The sequence below is a fragment of the Salmo salar genome, chromosome ssa03, assembly GCF_905237065.1.
Source record: "Salmo salar chromosome ssa03, Ssal_v3.1, whole genome shotgun sequence".
NCBI classification, from domain to species: Eukaryota; Metazoa; Chordata; class Actinopteri; order Salmoniformes; family Salmonidae; genus Salmo; species Salmo salar.
This window is the reverse complement of record NC_059444.1, coordinates 44,468,486-44,486,876: the sequence shown is the minus strand read 5'-3', so window position 1 is coordinate 44,486,876 and position 18,391 is coordinate 44,468,486. Positions and strand designations below refer to the sequence as shown.

At 45.4% G+C, this 18,391-nt stretch overlaps 1 protein-coding gene across 5 annotated transcripts in view; it reads right to left on the bottom strand.

The window, feature by feature from the left end:
* Positions 1 to 17,039, bottom strand: part of wdr47a (WD repeat domain 47a) — a 24,081-nt gene extending 7,042 nt beyond the window's left edge. For 3 of the 5 annotated variants that reach the window (XR_001327843.2, XM_014192036.2, XM_014192039.2), the window contains exons 1-14: positions 16,331 to 16,710; positions 14,758 to 14,927; positions 13,580 to 13,663; positions 13,242 to 13,326; positions 12,006 to 12,137; positions 11,150 to 11,326; positions 10,482 to 10,984; positions 8,447 to 8,555; positions 5,387 to 5,580; positions 3,449 to 3,718; positions 3,236 to 3,302; positions 2,274 to 2,443; positions 1,941 to 2,113; positions 1,513 to 1,683 (exon numbers count right to left, since the gene is read on the bottom strand). Coding sequence is in view for 4 of the 5 variants with exons in the window: in XM_014192036.2 (XP_014047511.1) it covers positions 1,513 to 1,683; positions 1,941 to 2,113; positions 2,274 to 2,443; positions 3,236 to 3,302; positions 3,449 to 3,718; positions 5,387 to 5,580; positions 8,447 to 8,555; positions 10,482 to 10,984; positions 11,150 to 11,326; positions 12,006 to 12,137; positions 13,242 to 13,326; positions 13,580 to 13,663; positions 14,758 to 14,915 (2,293 nt within the window). In the remaining variant the exon portion in view is untranslated. Of the gene's footprint in view, positions 1 to 1,512; positions 1,684 to 1,940; positions 2,114 to 2,273; positions 2,444 to 3,235; positions 3,303 to 3,448; positions 3,719 to 5,386; positions 5,581 to 8,446; positions 8,556 to 10,481; positions 10,985 to 11,149; positions 11,327 to 12,005; positions 12,138 to 13,241; positions 13,327 to 13,579; positions 13,664 to 14,757; positions 14,928 to 16,330; positions 16,711 to 16,733 lie in introns of those variants that run through there. The other 2 variants (XM_014192038.2, XM_014192037.2) reach the window with 2 other exon arrangements.
* Positions 17,040 to 18,391: the final 1,352 nt, after the last annotated feature.

Here is an 18,391-nt window from a genome sequence, read left to right as displayed (position 1 = left end):
TGTGTGTGTGTGTGTGTACCTGTGTGTGTGTGTGTGTGTACCTGTGTGTGTGTGTGTGTGTGTGTGTACCTGTGTGTGTGTGTGTACCTGTGTGCGTGTGTGTGTACCTGTGTGTGTGTGTGTACCTGTGTGTGTGTGTGTACCTGTGTGTGTGTGTGTGTGTGTGCGCGTGTGTGTACCTGTGTGTGCGCGTGTGTGTACCTGTGTGTGTGTGTACCTGTGTGTGTGTGTGTGTACACGTGTACCTGTGTGTGTGTGTACCTGGGTGTGTGTACACCTGTGTGTGTGTGTGTGTGTGTGTGTACACCTGTGTGTGTGTGTGTGTACACCTGGGTGTGTGTGTGTGTACACCTGGGTGTGTGTGTGTGTACCTGTGTGTGTGTACCTGTGTGTGTGTGTGAGAACCTGTGTGTGTACGTGTACCTGTGTGTGTACACCTGGGTGTGTACCTGTGTGTGTGTGTACGTGTACCTGTGTGTGTGTGTACACCTGGGTGTGTACCTGTGTGTGTGTGTGTGTGTACGTGTACCTGTGTGTGTGTACGTGTATCTGTGTGTGTGTGTACGTGTGTGTGTACCTGTGTGTGTGTACGTGTGTGTGTGTGTGTGTACCTGTGTGTGTGTGTGTGTATACACCTGTGTGTGTACCTGTGTGTGTGTGTGTGTGTGTATATACACCTGTGTGTGTACCTGGGTGTGTGTGTGTGTTACCTGTGTGTGTACCTGTGTGTGTGTGTGTGTGTACCTGTGTGTACCTGTGTGTGTGTGTGTGTGTGTGTGTGTGTGTGTGTGTGTGTGTGTGTGTGTGTGTGTGTGTGTGTGTGTGTGTGTGTGTGTGTGTACCTGTGTGTGTGTGTGTGTGTACGTGTGTGTGTGTGTGTACCTGTGTGTGTGTGTGTGTACCTGTGTGTGTGTGTGTGTGTGTGTACCTGTGTGTGTGTGTGTGTACCTGTGTGTGTGTGTGTGTGTGTGTGTGTGTGTGTGTACCTGTGTGTGTGTGTGTGTGTGTACCTGTGTGTGTGTGTGTGTGTGTGTGTGTACACCTGTGTGTGTGTGTACCTGTGTGTGTGTGCGTGTGTGTGTACCTGTGTGTGTGTACCTGTGTGTGTGTGTGTGTGTGTGTGCGTGTGTGTGCCTGTGTGTGCGCCTGTGTGTGTACCTGTGTGTGCGCCTGTGTGTGTACCTGTGTGTGCGCCTGTGTGTGTACCTGTGTGTGCGCCTGTGTGTGTACCTGTGTGTGCGCCTGTGTGTGTACCTGTGTGTGCGCCTGTGTGTGTACCTGTGTGTGCGCGTACCTGTGTGTGTGTGTGTGTGTGCGCGTGTACCTGTGTGTGCGTGTACCTGTGTGTGCGTGTGTGCCTGTGTGTGCGTGTGTACCTGTGTGTGCGCGTACCTGTGTGTGTGTGTACCTGTGTGTGTGTGTGTACCTGTGTGTGTGTGTACCTGTGTGTGTGTGTACCTGTGTGTGTGTGTACCTGTGTGTGTGTGTGTGTGTACCTGTGTGTGTGTGTACCTGTGTGTCCACTGAGAGCGTGTAGGCCCTGTCCTCTCTGACAGTCAGTAGTGTAGATGTTACAGTCTCCGGCTCCAGCACTGATCAGGATGGCCCCTCCACTCTCTGGTCCCTCCATGAACGCCAGGTCTCTGATGGTCCCATCATGCATACTGAACTCAAGGTCTGGACCTGAGAGAGAGAGCGAGAGAGAGCGAGGAGGGAGAGCGAGACTCAAACTTAAACGGAAAGAGTGTGTACCGAACTGAAATCAAGAGAACTGGAACTTTCATTGTCAGGTCTATATTGAGTAAATTCCAATTTAATTCAGTCATTTCAGGAGATGAATTACATTTAAGGATTTAAACTGAATTGATCCCAACCCGAGTATAGAGTGGATTTAAATGTTATAGATTTGTAACAGATTTGAAACTCTGTATTGAGTTTACCTGTGGCGTTGCAGGTCTCGGCACTGAAGGGCAGGACTTTGACGTATTTGTCATTGGAGCCGGTGGCTAGTAGCTGTCCACAGTGACTCCAGGCCACACAGTAGATAGAACCCTTATGGTGCTTATTCCTCTTAAAACGAACCTCCGGCTGCTTGGTCATACCCGACACCCCACTGAGGGAAGGAAAGGGGGTGAGTGAGCGAGAGCGAGCGGAGAGAGATAAAGCTTAGTCTCATTACAGCAGAATACCTCGCAAAGGAATTGAACAGTAGATATCAACAATTTCAGGAATGATTAGTTATTAGGCTGTGTGTGTGTGTGTGTGTGTGTTACCTGGTGTCCAGCGGTGCATCTGGGTAGGCACACACGCGTAGCGTCTTAGAGTTGGAACCGACAGCGTATAGCGCCCCCGTGGGGTGGAAGGCTACAGCGCGCACTGCCTGAGTGTCCTCCAGGGTGTTCACAGCTACAAACAGGGCCTTGGGCTTGTCCCCGTTGTCCCCCTGCAACACACACAAACAAACATCCGGGATGAGAATGAAGATATCCCAGTTGCCCCGGGCAAGTGCTTTTTAGCCTGTCAGCAGAGTTAAGAAGGTCCAGGCTGTATCACATCCGAGTCCCATAGGGCGGGGCACAATTGGTCGTCCGGGTTTGGCCGGTGTAGGCCGTCATTGTAAATAAGAATTTGTTCTTAACTGACTTGCCTAGTTAAATACAATGTCTTACACACACACACACACACACACACACACACACACACACACACACACACACACACACACACACACACACACATATATATACAGTGGCAATGGGTTTAACATAATTACCAGTGTAATCTGGGTTGATCTTCTATGCCATTATTCTGAAACAGAGCCAGCAGCTGGTCTAACTATAATCTGATGGATTCAATCTCCACTCATCACAGTGAATAATCCAGGATTACTGTGCATGACCTCAGTGGATACACTGAATTGATACTCATTTTTTTATTTATTTACTTAACTAGGCAAGTCAGTTAAGAACAAATTCTTATTTTCAATGACAGTGGGTTAACTGGGGCAGAACGACAGATTTGTACCTTGTCAGCTCGGGGATTCGATCCAGCAACCTTTCAGTTACTAGTTCAACGCTCTAACCACTACGCTACCTGCCGCCCCAATGCCTCTCACTCCTAAAGAGTTCTACTAAGCCTACAGTGGGAGGTTAGACTGTGTGTGTGTGTGTGTGTGTGTGTGTGTGTGTGTGTGTGTGTGTGTGTACGTATGAAAGAGAAGGGGATAGGAACCTACCTCCTTACTTCGGGTTCGGGCTCCTGGTGAGTCATCTAATGCGGAAGGCTGTCCGGCTACTTGAGGACTAGACCACACACAGATACAACACATTTGTACATTACTCTGTGTATGTACACAAAGACAAACAAAATGTATACAATCCTGCCATACAGACATATGTGTGTATCACACACACACACACACACACACACACACCCACCCGTAGCTCACCTCTGGGAGACCACGGGAGATTCGTTGGGTGGGGGTACCCCCCGACCCGCTGCGGTGCGTTGTGGGGTGCTGCTGACCACCCCTCCTCCATGGGGCTGGCCTTGCTCGGGGGTCAGGGTCACGGCGGGGTCAGGGGTCAAGCCTACGGGGTCACCGATATTGTTGTTCTCAGGAGAGGGGCCCGTACCATTGCACTGCTGGGCCAGAGACTGGACATCCTCCTCTAGACTCTCCATCCCAACGTTCAACTCCTCCAGCTTCTGAATAGACCTGGGTAGACAGAACACACAGGTTAATACACAGACACACCTCTGTCTTTTTAATAGTGTTAGTCATTTAAATATGTTGCATTATGACAGTCGGAGTCTGCCTCTGCTCCAGAGACACACCGAGCAGGTACCACAGGAGCAGCTGGTGCTCAGGACATTAAAGACCGTTCATAAAGAACAGAGAGGAGCAGCTGGTGCTCAGGACATTAAAGACCGTTCATAAAGAACAGAGAGGAGCAGCAGACAATGAGGGGTCCCTTGTGGCTTCCTCCACTCCACCCACTCCCCCCCAGCCCCATCTGGGGTACCAGACTCAGCTCCACTATACACCCAATCATTAATCATCACCATCAGCACCTCCCCCCAACACACACAAACCAATGTCCCCTTTCAGAACCTGTTACTGAGAAAAACACCAGTATGTCAAGTCGTGTGTCTCGAAGCATTAGTCAGCAGTTTTAACAGGACAACAGGAAAATACAACGGTCACATCCAGGCTTTGAACCATCCAGGCTGAGGCTAGATTCTCTCATTGAACTGTGCTTTCACTATAGTCGAGATGACATCATAGGGTCAGTCCTAATCTTTTGGCTCTGCTCATCTAAATGAGCTGTTTATTTGGCTAAGAAACGGCTCTTCGTTCAGTAGTTAATTTAAAAAAATATCTAAACCCTGAAAAATAGCACATTTCTAATGTAAGCAGAAAAAGGTTGCCTACCATTATGTCAGATTGTATACCTGAGTTCAAATACATTTTACCTGACGAAATTACATCTCTTGCAATAAAAAAAAAAGGACGCTTTTATTTTTAAACACACCGCAAACATTTTGCGTGGAACAGAATGAGGCTCTCACCTCTAGCCATTGTTCCTGCAGTGAGGAATAACCACCTTCATGTTTTTAGAACTACAGATCATCGCTGTTTGGAGCTCAAGAAGCACTATGCAAATCAGGGAGCCTAATGAACGGCGCTGTCACAGACGCGATTCGGTTCCAGGCGATCACCAAAAAGATCTGTTTGTTCGCGAACGACCCATCACTAATGCTCTCCCTTCTAGACTGCTGTGTGCATCAGTAGGACAAAGCCCTTTTGATACACCCCCCCCTGCATTATTTATAAGGTCAGGTCATAATGACATCCTTAGTGTTTCCACAGTTCTTTTGGGACCTTTCTTTGTCCTTTCCTATTTTAACTAGATTCAAAATGTTCCCATATTTTTGTATCACGCTGAACCCAGACTGTCCTGAATGTTGGGGGGTTTAACACGTGTCTTTCCATTGCCTCGTGTTAGGTCGAAGCCATGGGCTGTACAGGGAGGGGTCTGTGTGTTCTAAAATCGGCCAAGTTTTTTTTTTTTTGCAAATTGCTGAGGCAATCGTGCTTAATTTAAACAATATGTTTAGCAACAACCCTTATTGCATTCATCACATGAAGGAACTACTAACTACATGACATAATTTTATGTCTGACAGAATGTGGTCTGCCACAGATAGAGCAGTCCAACAGGAGAGTCATTACCAAGGTTTAGAACGAAATGGCATCTCATCAAACCACAGAAAATCAAGGCAACCTCATGTTTGTTATGTCGGTTTCAGACTTTGTGCTGTGCAGTGATGGGTGAACTGAGCTGTTGAGGACCTGAAGTCCTGTGCTGTGTGTGTGTCTAACCTGTTGAGGAACGTCTCAGTGAGGCTGTGCTGTGCGGCGTCTGTCCCGGGGGCTGGCTGGTCACTGTGTTGTACCCCTCCCTCCAGAAGCATCTGCTGGTAGAGTTGTCTCTGCTGCTGCTTCTGCTCCAGGTGCTGCTGCACTCTCAGACGCTGGCGGTAAAACTCCTCAAACTTCTCTGTTGAGTCATGCAGCTGAGGTGGTAGGACACACACACAGTGAACATAACGTCACACATACAAACTGTTTTCACTTTGTCATTATGTGCTATTGTGTGTAGATTGATGAGAACCATTTTTTTTGTAATCAATTTTAGAATAAGGCTGTGACGTAACAGCATGTGGAAAAAAGTCAAGGGGTCTGAATACTTTCTGAATGCACTGTAAATACACCGACACACACTGCTGGTAAAACCCTTCCAACTTCTCAGTAGTCACACACACGCCATACTAAAATAAACCAAATTCATAATTGTTTGAAGTACAGCCAACTTCTTACATACTGCCATTCACATTCAAAGCCAGCATTGACCCCACACCCCTTCCCTCTAACTTCAGAGAGAGAGTGTGTCATAAGCCTGAGGACAGACAACTTCCCTTACTGTGCCCTCTGCAGTGCCATCTGATAGGCATTAACTTACACACTGACCAGGGCCAGCATGCCAAAGATGAGGGAGATGCAGAGGGAGAGAGAGAGACGGTTGGAAGAAATAAGCCGTTCATGACATGCATTGCCATCCCTCACCCTCGTTGACACAGGGACAACAGCCAGTGTGAAATCCAATAACCACACACACAGTGCGGCAGAGGGACCCACAAACCAGAGTCTTATCTGAAGGTGAAATCACACAGTCTAATTTCCCATTCTGCTCCTGGTCTGTTGATCAGTCTCCCAGGTGACATGGCTGAGCAGGGCTGTTAATTCACAGTCTGATTTGCCATTCTGCTCCTGGTCTGTTGATCAGTCTCCCAGGTGACATGGCTGAGCAGGGCTGTTAATTCACAGTCTGATCTCTTCGAAGGCCCGAGTTGGAGTGGAGTCAGGGGACTAGTGTCCTTTGGACTGTACTGTAACTCATGTGAGAGGACGAGAGAGAGATAGAAAGAGAGCAGGACAGGTGACACGTCTCTTGGCTGTAATTCAGGCTCTGTAAGCCCCAGACGGTCGATGACTCAGTGAGTCTCACACACACATTCATCTCTAAGTCCGGCCTATATTTAGACTGACGGAGAAGGCCACCATCTTTGAAAGTAATCCTCTCCACAGGCCACAATCCCAATCCATACACATCAGCAAAGAAGACGACTCCAGAGTTGGTTGGTACTGGGTAAAACTTGTGTTTCCACCTCATGCACTTACAGTTGAAGTCGGAAGTTAATCATACACTTTAGCCAAATACATTTAAACTCAGTTTTTCACAATCCCCGACATTTAATCCTAGTAAAAATTCCCTGTCTTGGGTCAGTTAGGATCACAACTTTACTTTAAGAGTGTGAAATGTCATAGTAGTAGAGAGAATGATTTATTTCAGCTTTTATTTCTTTCATCACATTCCCAGTGGGTCAGAAGTTTACATACACTCAATTAGTATTTGGTAGCGTTGCCTTCAAATTATTTAACTTGGGTTAAATGTTTTGGGTAGCCTCCCACAAGCTTTCCACAATAAGTTGAGTGAATTTTGGCCCATTCCTCCTGACAGAGCTGGTGTAACTGAGTCAGGTTTGTAGGCCTCCTTGCTCACACACGCTTTTAAGTTCTGCCCACACATTTTATGTAGGATTGAGGTCAGGGCTTTGTGATGGCCACTCCAATACCTTGACATTGTTGTCCTTAAGCCATATTGCCACAACTTTGAAAGTATGCTTGGGGTCATTGTCCATTTGGAAGACCCATTTGCGACCAAGCATCCTGACTGATGTATTGAGATGTTGCTCAATATATCCACATACTTTTCCTCCCTCATGATGCCATCTATTTTGTGAAGTGCATCAGTCCCTCCTGCAGCAAAGCACCCCCACAACATGATGCTGCCATCCCCGTGCTTCACGCTTGGGATGGTGTTCTTCGGCTTGCAAGCCTCCCCCTTTTTCCTCCAAACATAACGATGGTCATTATTGACAAACAGTTCTATTTTTGTTTCATCAGACCAGAGGACATTTCTCCAAAAAGTACGATCTTTGTCCTCATGTGCAGTTGCAAACCGTGATCTGGCTTTTTTATGGTGGTTTTGGAGCAGTGGCTTCTTCCTTGCTGAGCGGCCTTTCAGGTTATGTCGATATAGGACTCGTTTTACTGTGGACATAGATATTTTTGTACCTCTTTCCTCCAGCATCTTCACAGGGTCCTTTGCTGTTGTTCTGGGATTGATTTGCACTTTTCGCACCAAAGTACGTTAATCTCCAGGAGACAGAACCTGTCTCCTTCCTGAGCGTTATGACGGCTGCGTGGTCCCATGGTGTTTATACTTGCGTACTATTGTTTGTACAGATGAACGTGGTACCTTCCGGCGTTTGGAAATTGCTCCCAAGGATGAACCAGACTTGTGGAGGTCTACAACTTTTTTTCTGAGGTCTTGGCTGATTTCTTTTGATTTTCCCATGATGTCAAGCAAAGAGGCACTGAGTTTGAAGGTAGGCCTTGAAATACATCCACAGGTACACCTCCAGTTGACTCAAATTATGTTAATTAGCCTATCAGAAGCTTCTAAAGCCATGACATCATTTTCTGGAATTTTCCAAGCTGTTTAAAGGCACAGTCAACTTAGTGTATGTAAACTTCTAAATCTCTGGAATTGTGATACTGTGAATTATAAGTGAAATAATCTGTCTGTAAACAATTGCTGGAAAAATGACTTGTGTCATGCACAATGTAGATGTCTTAACCGACTTGCCAAAACTATAGTTCGTTAACAAGACATTTGTGGAGGGGTTGAAAAACAAGTTTTAATGACTCCAATCTAAGTGTATGTAAACTTCCGACTTCAAATGTCTTTTCTAGAAATCTGTATATTTTGCAAGACAGACCTGGTTACATCTCATCTTCCTCCATCAGGTGTTTTACCTCGTTCCTCTCTGCAGAGCCTGGTAATGGGGCATCCTCTCCAGGGGCGGAGTCAGGACGCAGGGTGCCCGAACTCATCATCTTATCCACGGGCGTGTCCGTCCTGGAGCTAGGAAGAAGAACCAGAGAGACTACATTAACCAGTGCTCTAATGGACTACCTGATTAGCCTCTGGTAAAACAAGGGGTGGCGGTCTATGTATATTTGTAAACAGCAGCTGGTGCACGATATCTAAGGAAGTCTCGAGGTTTTGCTCACCTGAGGTAGAGTTTCTCATAAGAAGCTGTAGACCACACCATCTGTATTTTTCGTAGCTGTCTACATACCCCCACAGATCGATGCTGGCACTAAAACCGCACTCAATGAGCTGCATTCTGCCATAAGCAAACAGGAAAACGCTCATCCAGAGGCAGCACTCCTAGTGGTGCAAGATCCACTCCAATATGCAATCTCTATTGCACTCCATCATTGCCCTTTCCCACCTGGACTAAAGGAACACCTACGTGAGAATGCTATTCATTGTCTACAGCTCAGCGTTCAACACCATAGTGCCCTCAAAGCTCATCTCTAAGCTAAGGACCCTGGGACTAAACACCTCCCTCTGCAACTGGATCCTTGACTTCCTGACGGGCCACCCCCAGGTGGTATGGGTAGGTAACAACACATCCGCCACGCTGATCCTCAACACAGGGGCCCCTTAGGGGTGCGTGCTCAGTCCCCTCCTGTACTCCCTGTTCACCCATGACTGCACGGCCAGGCACGACTCCAACACCATCATTAAGTTTGCCGATGACACAACAGTGGTAGGCCTGATCACCGACAAGACAGCCTATTGGGAGGAGGTCAGAGACCTGACCGTGTGGTGCAAGGACAACAACCTCTCCCTCAACGTGATCAAGACAAAGGAGATGATTGTGGACTACAGGAAATGGAGGACCGAGCACGCCCCCATTCTCATCGACAGGGCTGTAGTGGAGCAGGTTGAGAGCTTCAAGTTCATTGGTGTCCACATCACCAAAAAACTAACATGGTCCAAGCACACCAAGACAGTCCTGAAGAGGGCACAACAAAACCTATTCCCCCTCAGGAGACTGAAAAGATTTCGCATGGGTCCTCAGATCCTTAAAAAGGTTCTACAGCTGCACCATCGAGAGCATCCTGACGGGATGCATCACTGCCTGGTATGGCAACTGCTCGTCCTCCGACCGTAAGGCACTACAGAGTGTAGTGCGTATGGGCCAAGCTTTTTGCCATTCAGGACCTCTATACCAGGCGGTGTCAGAGGAAGGCCCTAAAAATTGTCAAATACTCCAGCCACCCTAGTCATAGACTGTTCTCTCTGCTACCGCATAGCGAGCAGTACCGGAGCGCCAAGTTTAGGACCAAGAGGCTTCTAAACAGCTTCTACCCCCCCAAGCCATAAGACTCCTGAACATCTAATCAAATGGCTACCCAGACTATTTGCACTGCCCCCCGCATGTGACAAATAACATTTGATCAGTCCCACATCTGTTTGTGCTTTCTTGCCAACACCAATCACAGGAATGAAGTTAGCAAAACATAAAATAAAATCCAAGTGTATTCATCACGTGCACAGGATACAGCAGGAGTAAACGGTACAGTGAAATGCAAGTGCAGAGAGAGGGTTGCAGAGTACAAACAGCTGTACCAGACAACTCAGCTACGCCCTACTGTCGCTCAGCTATGCCCTACTGCTGTCACAGTGTCCACATAAGTGGGTGTTATTGAGCAGTAGAAAACTTCAAGATAATCACTGAGCTTTCTACCACGCAGGATAATCAACAGTCTACTCCAGTGTCTAGGCTAAATCAAACAGGTTAATTCATGTAATTAATTGGCCTACTTAGCCAATGTTTGGGGATTATTGTAGAGGGGAAAATGACTAGGTAGAGCGCATCACCCAGGTGGGTACTACACATTAATGGTAGATGAGTTAAATTCCCCACTTACAATGGAAAACCCTTTTAGACCTCCATATTGAAAAGCGCTACATGAATCCAACCCATCCTCTCACCTCTCAGGCGACTCCTCAAAGATGCTGTGGCAGTCGGAGCTCTCCAACATCAGACTCCTGCTCAGACTCTGGCCCCCCGTGTGGTAGTTAGCGAAGGAATGAGACATGGGGGATACCCCCTTCCCCCCCGCCGTGTCCCCCCCTGGGCCCCTCTTCTCCTGGGCAGACAGACCATAGGAGAGCCCGTCCAGGGCCGGGTTCAGGGAGCGGGACATGTAGGCATCGGCGGACTGGGGGCGGCGGAGGGGCGAGGAGGGATAGGGGGACAGCTTGCTGATTAGCGGGGTGAGGAGGTCTGCGTAGCCGGCCTTGGCGGGCTTGACCAGGCGGTCCACGTGGATCTGGAGCAGCTTCTGCTCGAAGGCGCAGGAGAAGACACTGTGGGACAGGTTTTGCATCCAGGAGAGTAAGGACAGGTCCAGGTCATCACAGCCATTCCCACACAGCATGTCCACCCCCAGGAGCACCTCGCCCTCCGTGATCTCCTCGCCTGTCGCCTTGCTCTGGAGACAGAGGTAGTCAATCCATCAGCCAATCAAGCATTCAGGAATTGAATGAATCAATGATTACTTAATATAATCAAGCAAGCAATGAAATCATAACATCATATTAAACTAAAACCGTAATATCAAGTGATCGATAGAATCGTATAGGTACTTTGTAAGTACCTGGCAGAACTCAACGCAGCACTCATACAGAACTCCTTTAATGAGTAGCTGGAAGAGGCGGTTCCCTGAGGCTCTGAACCCCGCTTCGCTCAGCTTCCTGTCTGCTGGGATGAACTCTGCCACCATGGTGCACGCCTCTTCAAAACAGTGCACCCGCGCCGTGCTGGGGTTCCAGTCCTGGAGGGGAAACATTATACTGTTTAGTCATTTAGCTAAAACCCAAACACGATGACGCCTTTAAAGTGTCTGTGTTATCTCATAGCGATCCATTTTGTGATGGTTCAAAAACTGCCGCATTGAAATACATCAGATAAGGCATTATGAGAGAATAATAAACCATGAGCGCTCATACAAGCTTAGAACAATGAACAATGTAATAATGCCTTATCAAATCAAAGTTTATTGGTCACGTACACGTGATTAGCAGATGTTATTGCGGGTGTGGTGAAATGCTTGTGCTTCTAGCTCCGACAGTGAAGTAATATCTAACAAATTACACAACATATACCCAATACACACAAATCAAAGTAGGAATTAATTAAGACGAGTGGTACATATGGACGAGTGATGTCAGAGCGGAATGGACTAAGATACAGTAGAATAGTAGAGAATACAGTATATACACATATGAGATGAGTAATGCCAATTATGTAAACATTATTATAGTGACTAGAGTTCCATTCCTTTTGATACCTGCTTTCAGTAAACTGTTACCAAACCTTCTTTAAAGTAAGTATTAGAATCAATCACTGTGCTAGAATAACAGTACGATTCATAAGGTCAGATGCCATACAATAATCATAATAATGTATATTATTATAATATAGTATGCCATAAACATAAAAATGTGTCATGCCTTGAACTCAGCGTGGTTGGTGAGACGAGGCAGGGTGAGGAGCAGACATAGCTTGCTGTAGTCGTCTTTAGAGGGACAGACCTCCTCCAGAGCATGAAGACACTTCACCGCCTCCTGCATGGTGAACTCCAGCTGAGGGAGAGAGGGATGAAGGGAGGAGAGAGAGAGCAGTAGAGGGGAGAGAGAGAAAGAGTGGATTTTGGGCCACATCAGATTCACTCATGTTACGCTCAAATGTAGCAGGACTTTGATACAGTCTGGAAGGTTTGCAATAAAAAAAATAAAAGGATTTGATCATATTTATTCATTTCTAGAGGCAATGTAGCACTACCATCCCCATTCCCTCCAGACTCAACATTCCCTCGGAGACAGAGGGGGGATGAAAAATGATGTTTTGAACATATAAACCCAGAATGTCTGTAGATCCTGTAGAAAAGCAGATACCTGTTGTCGCTCTCTGAGGCTTAGGTTGGGTTGCACCAATATGGATTCTCTCTTAAACTGGGTTAAATCAAGGTTTATCTATTCATCTTGCTGCACCAAATTTTAAACCTAGTTTTAAATTAATCCTTGTTAAATTAAATCCTTCCTCTAATCTAAATTGAATTTCGACTTTAAAACCTAGATTAAGTTAAAACATGTTGGTGCAACCCACCTTTAGATTCTAAATGTCAGGGTAGAAGGGCTTAGATCTCCATCATGTCCAAGGAGAAACCTCAGAAATAACAAACTGTCCGTGTTGCTTTGAACTGCTTTGAATAAATGTGCAAAAGAGATGTTCACGAGATCTAACCTAGACCTAAATCTGACTCATGTCACACACTGTTACACACTAACTCATGAAGAGCTGGGCTGACAACCTAACACACTTATACACACAGACACAGCTGGCTTGAGGAGCCCAGACTAATCCAGCCAGGCTACACAAACTGTAGTCACATCTACACTGTCTGTGACTAAGCTAATATAGGACGATGGGTAGAGAAAGCTCAATGAATGTGTATGGGCTAGGAGAAAAAGAAGCAGCGAGAAATAGAAAATAATTAGATGGAAAAATAAAGCGGGACTGTTTCAGGATTCATTGCTCATTTGTTTGCTCATTCAGAAGGAGCCAGAGGAAAGGAGACAGACAAACAAAGACAGGGAGATGGAATATGTAAGGGCAGAGACAGACACTAGAACAAAGTGTGTGTGTGTGGGGGGGGGGGAGAGGCTATTCTTTGTCTGTTGACTCACATGCTGTGGCTCGTCCTCAGCAGACATGGCGTTGTTCACACACAGGGCCTCCAGAAACTTCTGCTTCAGGACGATGTAACGGAACCTATGACAGCACAACACAACAATATAATATAGCCCCAGTGCTGGGTTGTCTCATCCTACAGTATATGTATGTGTCAGTAAAGTCATTCAAACCCAGTATCTGCCTGAACATTCTAGCCTGGTTGTCAGTTTGCTAACGTGTTGTTGTTTGACAAGGCAATTATAGCATTGCTAACTGCAGAAATGGTCAGGCATAGTCAGACTACGTACATTAATTTCTGGCCACAGAATTGAGTGTTGTATCAATGCCTCACCTTTTCCTGTCAAACGTGTCCATGCACTCCAACGGCTGAATGAACTGGAGCACCTCGTCCCACTGCCCATCCAACACCAGTTGTCTGGACAGAGATAAACAATGCACAGACAAGTTAGTTATAGGGCCGGGTTGATACCAGTATCGCAATATTTTTCCATGGCAAAAATAAAAACACAAAGCAGACCAAACTCTTTGGTCCTTTAAAAAACCTGCTGTATATTGTGTGCTATAGCCTGGAAAATAAATTCATGTGACTCTGGATGACAACATAATGATGTTTGTTTCCAACATCAGGGCTGTTTTCCTAAAGAAGTTACATCTGCTTTGTGTTTTGTTTCCTTGCCACGATACTAACGAGTATCGCCATAATGGTAATTGTCCCAGGCCCCTAGTAGTTAATAAATCTGATGTAAAATGTTGGTCTTTGTGACACCTATTACGTGCTCTGAGCCTATTCACACTAGCCAGATCATTTCAGTAAAAACAAAACAGAACAAAAATAAACAAAGGGTTCTCTATTTGACTTCCCTGCTATGCCATGTCTTACGGTAACAGAACAGATGGTTTTTTATTGGCAGATGAAAGACAGGCAGTGAATGGTCACCAGGTAACAGTGGGCCCTCTGTGTGAAAGGGGTTCAACTACAATCCCATCAGGCATTTCACACACTCAGCTGAGTGGAATGCCAAAGAGGTCTACACTGCTGGCTGACATTCAAAGGTCCACTCCAATCGAGCATAGATCATTATTGCACGAACAAAGGAAATGATGCTACACTTTCTGAACATTGTTAGTGTTTCAGCATTAGTTTAGCAACCAGTGACCTATTCATATGCGACTGAAAAATGAAACCTGCATGAAGTTGATGAAAATGCTTTGGAATGCTGAACAGCAACAATCTTGTCTAATTAGTCTGTCAACTGTTGTATTGCAGCAAACACTTATGGAGGTGTCCTGATATGCTATGAGTGAGCCAGCCCTTCGGCATACCAAACCTAGCCGTGTAGTAAGACCCAAACAGTAACGTCGGGGTCATATTCACTAGGGCACACCGTAGAAAATCATTTTGCAACTGAAAATTAAAAGATCCTTGTTGGATAAATCCAGGTAGTCCCTCCCTGTTTTAATCTTGCGTTTTGTTTTTGTTGGTGCCTAATGAATACGACCCAGGTGTACCTGAGGAACAGCATGTCGTCAGAGTACAGTCCGTTGATGACTCCGCTCTCTTTCTCCAGGGCCAGCATGGTGATGTGAAGTTTCCTGGAGTTGAGGAAGTCCAGGATCACCTTGATGATCTCCACCTCCTTCACATTGATGATCTCCTCTGCTGTCATGGTGACGACGGGCTGACACACCCACACACATAGACCAGCAACAAAACTCAGAGTGAGTATACAAAGCACAAACGGAGGCTCTCTTGGTGATCCTAGAAAGGCAGCCTAGTATCTGTCTGGTTAACCTAACGTAGCGGGCATAAAGAAACGACTGAACAGGTCCCCCACATCCGCTTTTCAAAGGAAAAGGAAGCTAGGTTGAAGATACTGTATCTGTGAAAACCCAATATTTTCATCTGACCCAGCTGTCTGGTAAACAATCCATTTCTAATGTAACAATGTCACTTTATTGCCACACTGTGTTCAACCAATTATTTTTTTGTTCCCAATAATTGTTACAACTGACCTTGCTTTTGAATAGGCTTTCAAGAAGTCTAGCATAATTCATTTCAATTCCTTCTTGCAAACAAGCACAGGAAATATAGGTACTTCTCTGCGTACCTACTTAATGTGGACAAAATGACAAAAGCCTCAATTGTGCCTAATGGAATCAAGCCCCAACTCTCTGGCTACTGTGCTTAGCAGTAGGACAGTGTCAGTAAAGTCTGCAGTAGAGAGTTAATCCAATCACACACACAGCTGTGCTATTAATTCAGTAGTAACAAACAGTAACACATTATGGACTAGAATTGCTTTGATGTTAATTTAATTTGGGGCGGCAGGTAGCCTTGTGGCTAGAGCGTTGGGCCAGTACCCGAATCTGTCGTTCTGCCCCTGAACACAGTACTGTTCCCCGGTAGACCGTCATTGTAAAGAAGAATTTGTTCTTAACTGACTTGCCTAGTTAAATAAAGGTTAAAAAAAATGTAAATGATGGGGTGTTTGGCTAACTAGCTATGTCAACAGTCATGCTATCTTGGTGTTGCACTGCAACCTGCATTGTTGACAAGGTGTCCAAGCAAGTGGTTGCTCAAAACATACTGATGCTAAAGTTACATCATTCTGCTTTTAAATAGACCTTGGTGCAGTCAACAAAGAACATTGTTAGATATCTGGCAATGAACATAACAGGCCATTCAGAAGAGAAAGAGAACAACCAAGCTGCATGCAGATCATGCCAGATGCACTGCTGGTGACAATGACGGCAGCAGTGGCAACAATTTAGCAGCAAATAAACTATGCGTATCACCTAAACAAAGGATGAGCTAAGTATTACTTATACGGAAGGGTTCCAATAAACATATTTACAATCTATAACTACCTAGCTAACTATGAAGCTAGGCACTGTAGCTATGGGTGGGGTTCAAACACAGCAAATTAGCTAGCTAACTGCTAGATAACTTGCTAGCTACTTCACCCCAAGCTGTTCTTGTCCTATGTTATAAAATAAACGACAACACAGGCTATGTCTCAGAGATATTAGCAAGCTATCTAGCTAGCTAGCTAGCAGCCAAGGTTGGCTGGTAGCTACATACCACGAAGAGTGATGTTGTCAGGCACCCAAACCCACGAACAGATTCAGATCATGACAAGAGAATGGCTAGTCAGGGGTGTATTCATTACAAAACGTTTAGCAACAGGGACGGTCTACTCCAAACGCTACGTAAAATATGTTGCCTTCACAAACGGAAGTTCTAGCCAGCTAGTTCATTTTAATGTTATTGTCTCCTCGAGTTGCCATCCCAATGTGAATAGTCTGCGAAGTGTTTGGCACCAGCCAAATGCTCGGTTCTTCCATGTTCTCAAGTGGCGTGAATTCCGCGGGGTTACGATTTCTTCCAGACGCCACTGAACTACAACAAAACAAAACTCAACAGCGTTTGGAGTAAACGGTTTCTGTAGCAAAACGTTTAGCAATAAACGGCGTAATGAACAGACCCCCAGGTCAAGCTCCAGAAGTGAATCCTCCGCTTGCAGCACAGGCGGGTTAGGTGGGGAGCGACACTTCTCACGCAGAATTAACAAATGCCATTTAAAGCGCACCTTGGTCTAAAAATACATGGGCTGAAAACACGCTCCTAGATTTGTTTCTATGTTGTTGAAAAGGCGTAGCTGTCACAGCGATCCTGCTTCGATTAGTTTCTCCTTCCTTTCCTGCCTTGAGTCTGCTGCTACCCAACCCCTTCGGTTGTCAAGCGCACCGCTTCGTCTGCCAATCACATCCCAGCGTCTCGTCCTGCAAGTCAAAACCACACAGCTTTTGGCCACGGATCAAAATTCCTGGCTAATACCGTCTATTGAGTATGCGCATCAAGTTGTCATCAAAGTCCAATTATGCCACTTTCAATGAGATAATAACTTGTCAGGGTGTGTGTCACTCCAAGAGAATACTTGATGGTGGATGGCCAGGCCTAATCCGCATACCTTCACTGCTCAGACTAGATCGTCTGTTCCATTTGCGTCTAGGCTAATCGCAGAATCACAGTGGAAAGTTCAAAACTGATTAAATGCTTGAAGAACATGGCCCCCTGAAAAGGCTTTAAGAGGATTAAGACAGACAGTGATAAGAAGTAAATCTGGTTGGTAGGCTATTATTCTTAACCGGTAGCCTTCTGGTTACTCTCCTTGAACGCAAGAGAGGACGACAAGTGCATTACTTCTCAATCATTAGGTGATGAATAAAGGTGCATTCAAAGGACCAGCATTTTTAGGAGAAATTCTGTAACAAAATGACAAAGGGTTTATCTTGATATTTTACTACTGGTATGTTCATCCCTGTCTGTAAGCCTATGCTTCTTCCATGAGGTTTTGACCTTCATGGCACAGAACCTGCGTTTGTTTCCCCTGTGGCCTCGGGTTGCAGGTTCAAGACCCACTTGTTCTGTAATTAACTGGATATTGTGCTGTAGGAATGTGAACATTTAGCACAACAAGGAATCCAAATCCGAGCTAGCCTGAAATGAGATTCAAGTGGATAACCAGGCTTCAAAAACACCAGTCACAAGTGTTGATGAACATTTGCATTTTAATATTGTTCAAAGGAATTTATAAAAAATAACAAATACATGGACATACTGACAAGGTTAAAATAAAACAAATTTAGATGGGGGAAAACACAGAATGGCATCTCACACATATCTGAGTATGTGTGAGAGTATGCAGTGGAAACAGTTTGCAGTCAGTTCTCTCTCCGTTTCCTGCCCGTCACTCATAGTTTACTCTCATGGTTTACATTTCCTTTTGCAACAGATATGCTGCTCATATGAAACCTCAAAATGGTAAATGTCTTACAAAAAAATACTTTATACGACAAAATATATGTACAGCGTAAACACTGCTTTGCTCCAAAATAAAATACAAATAAATGTCAGTTTCCTTTCATAGGTTAGAACAATGTAACATGTTGAAGCATAATGTAACAGATGTTTGAAAGTCCTGAAGAAATATGTTTTATGTTTTTGTGATCTGTATTTGACTTTATTTATGTAAGTACGCAGTTAAATCAACTACAAATACTGCAATCTACAGTAGGACAGAGTCATGAAATTGTATTCCTTACTCTCTATTGAATATGTACACATACGTATTGCGGACTA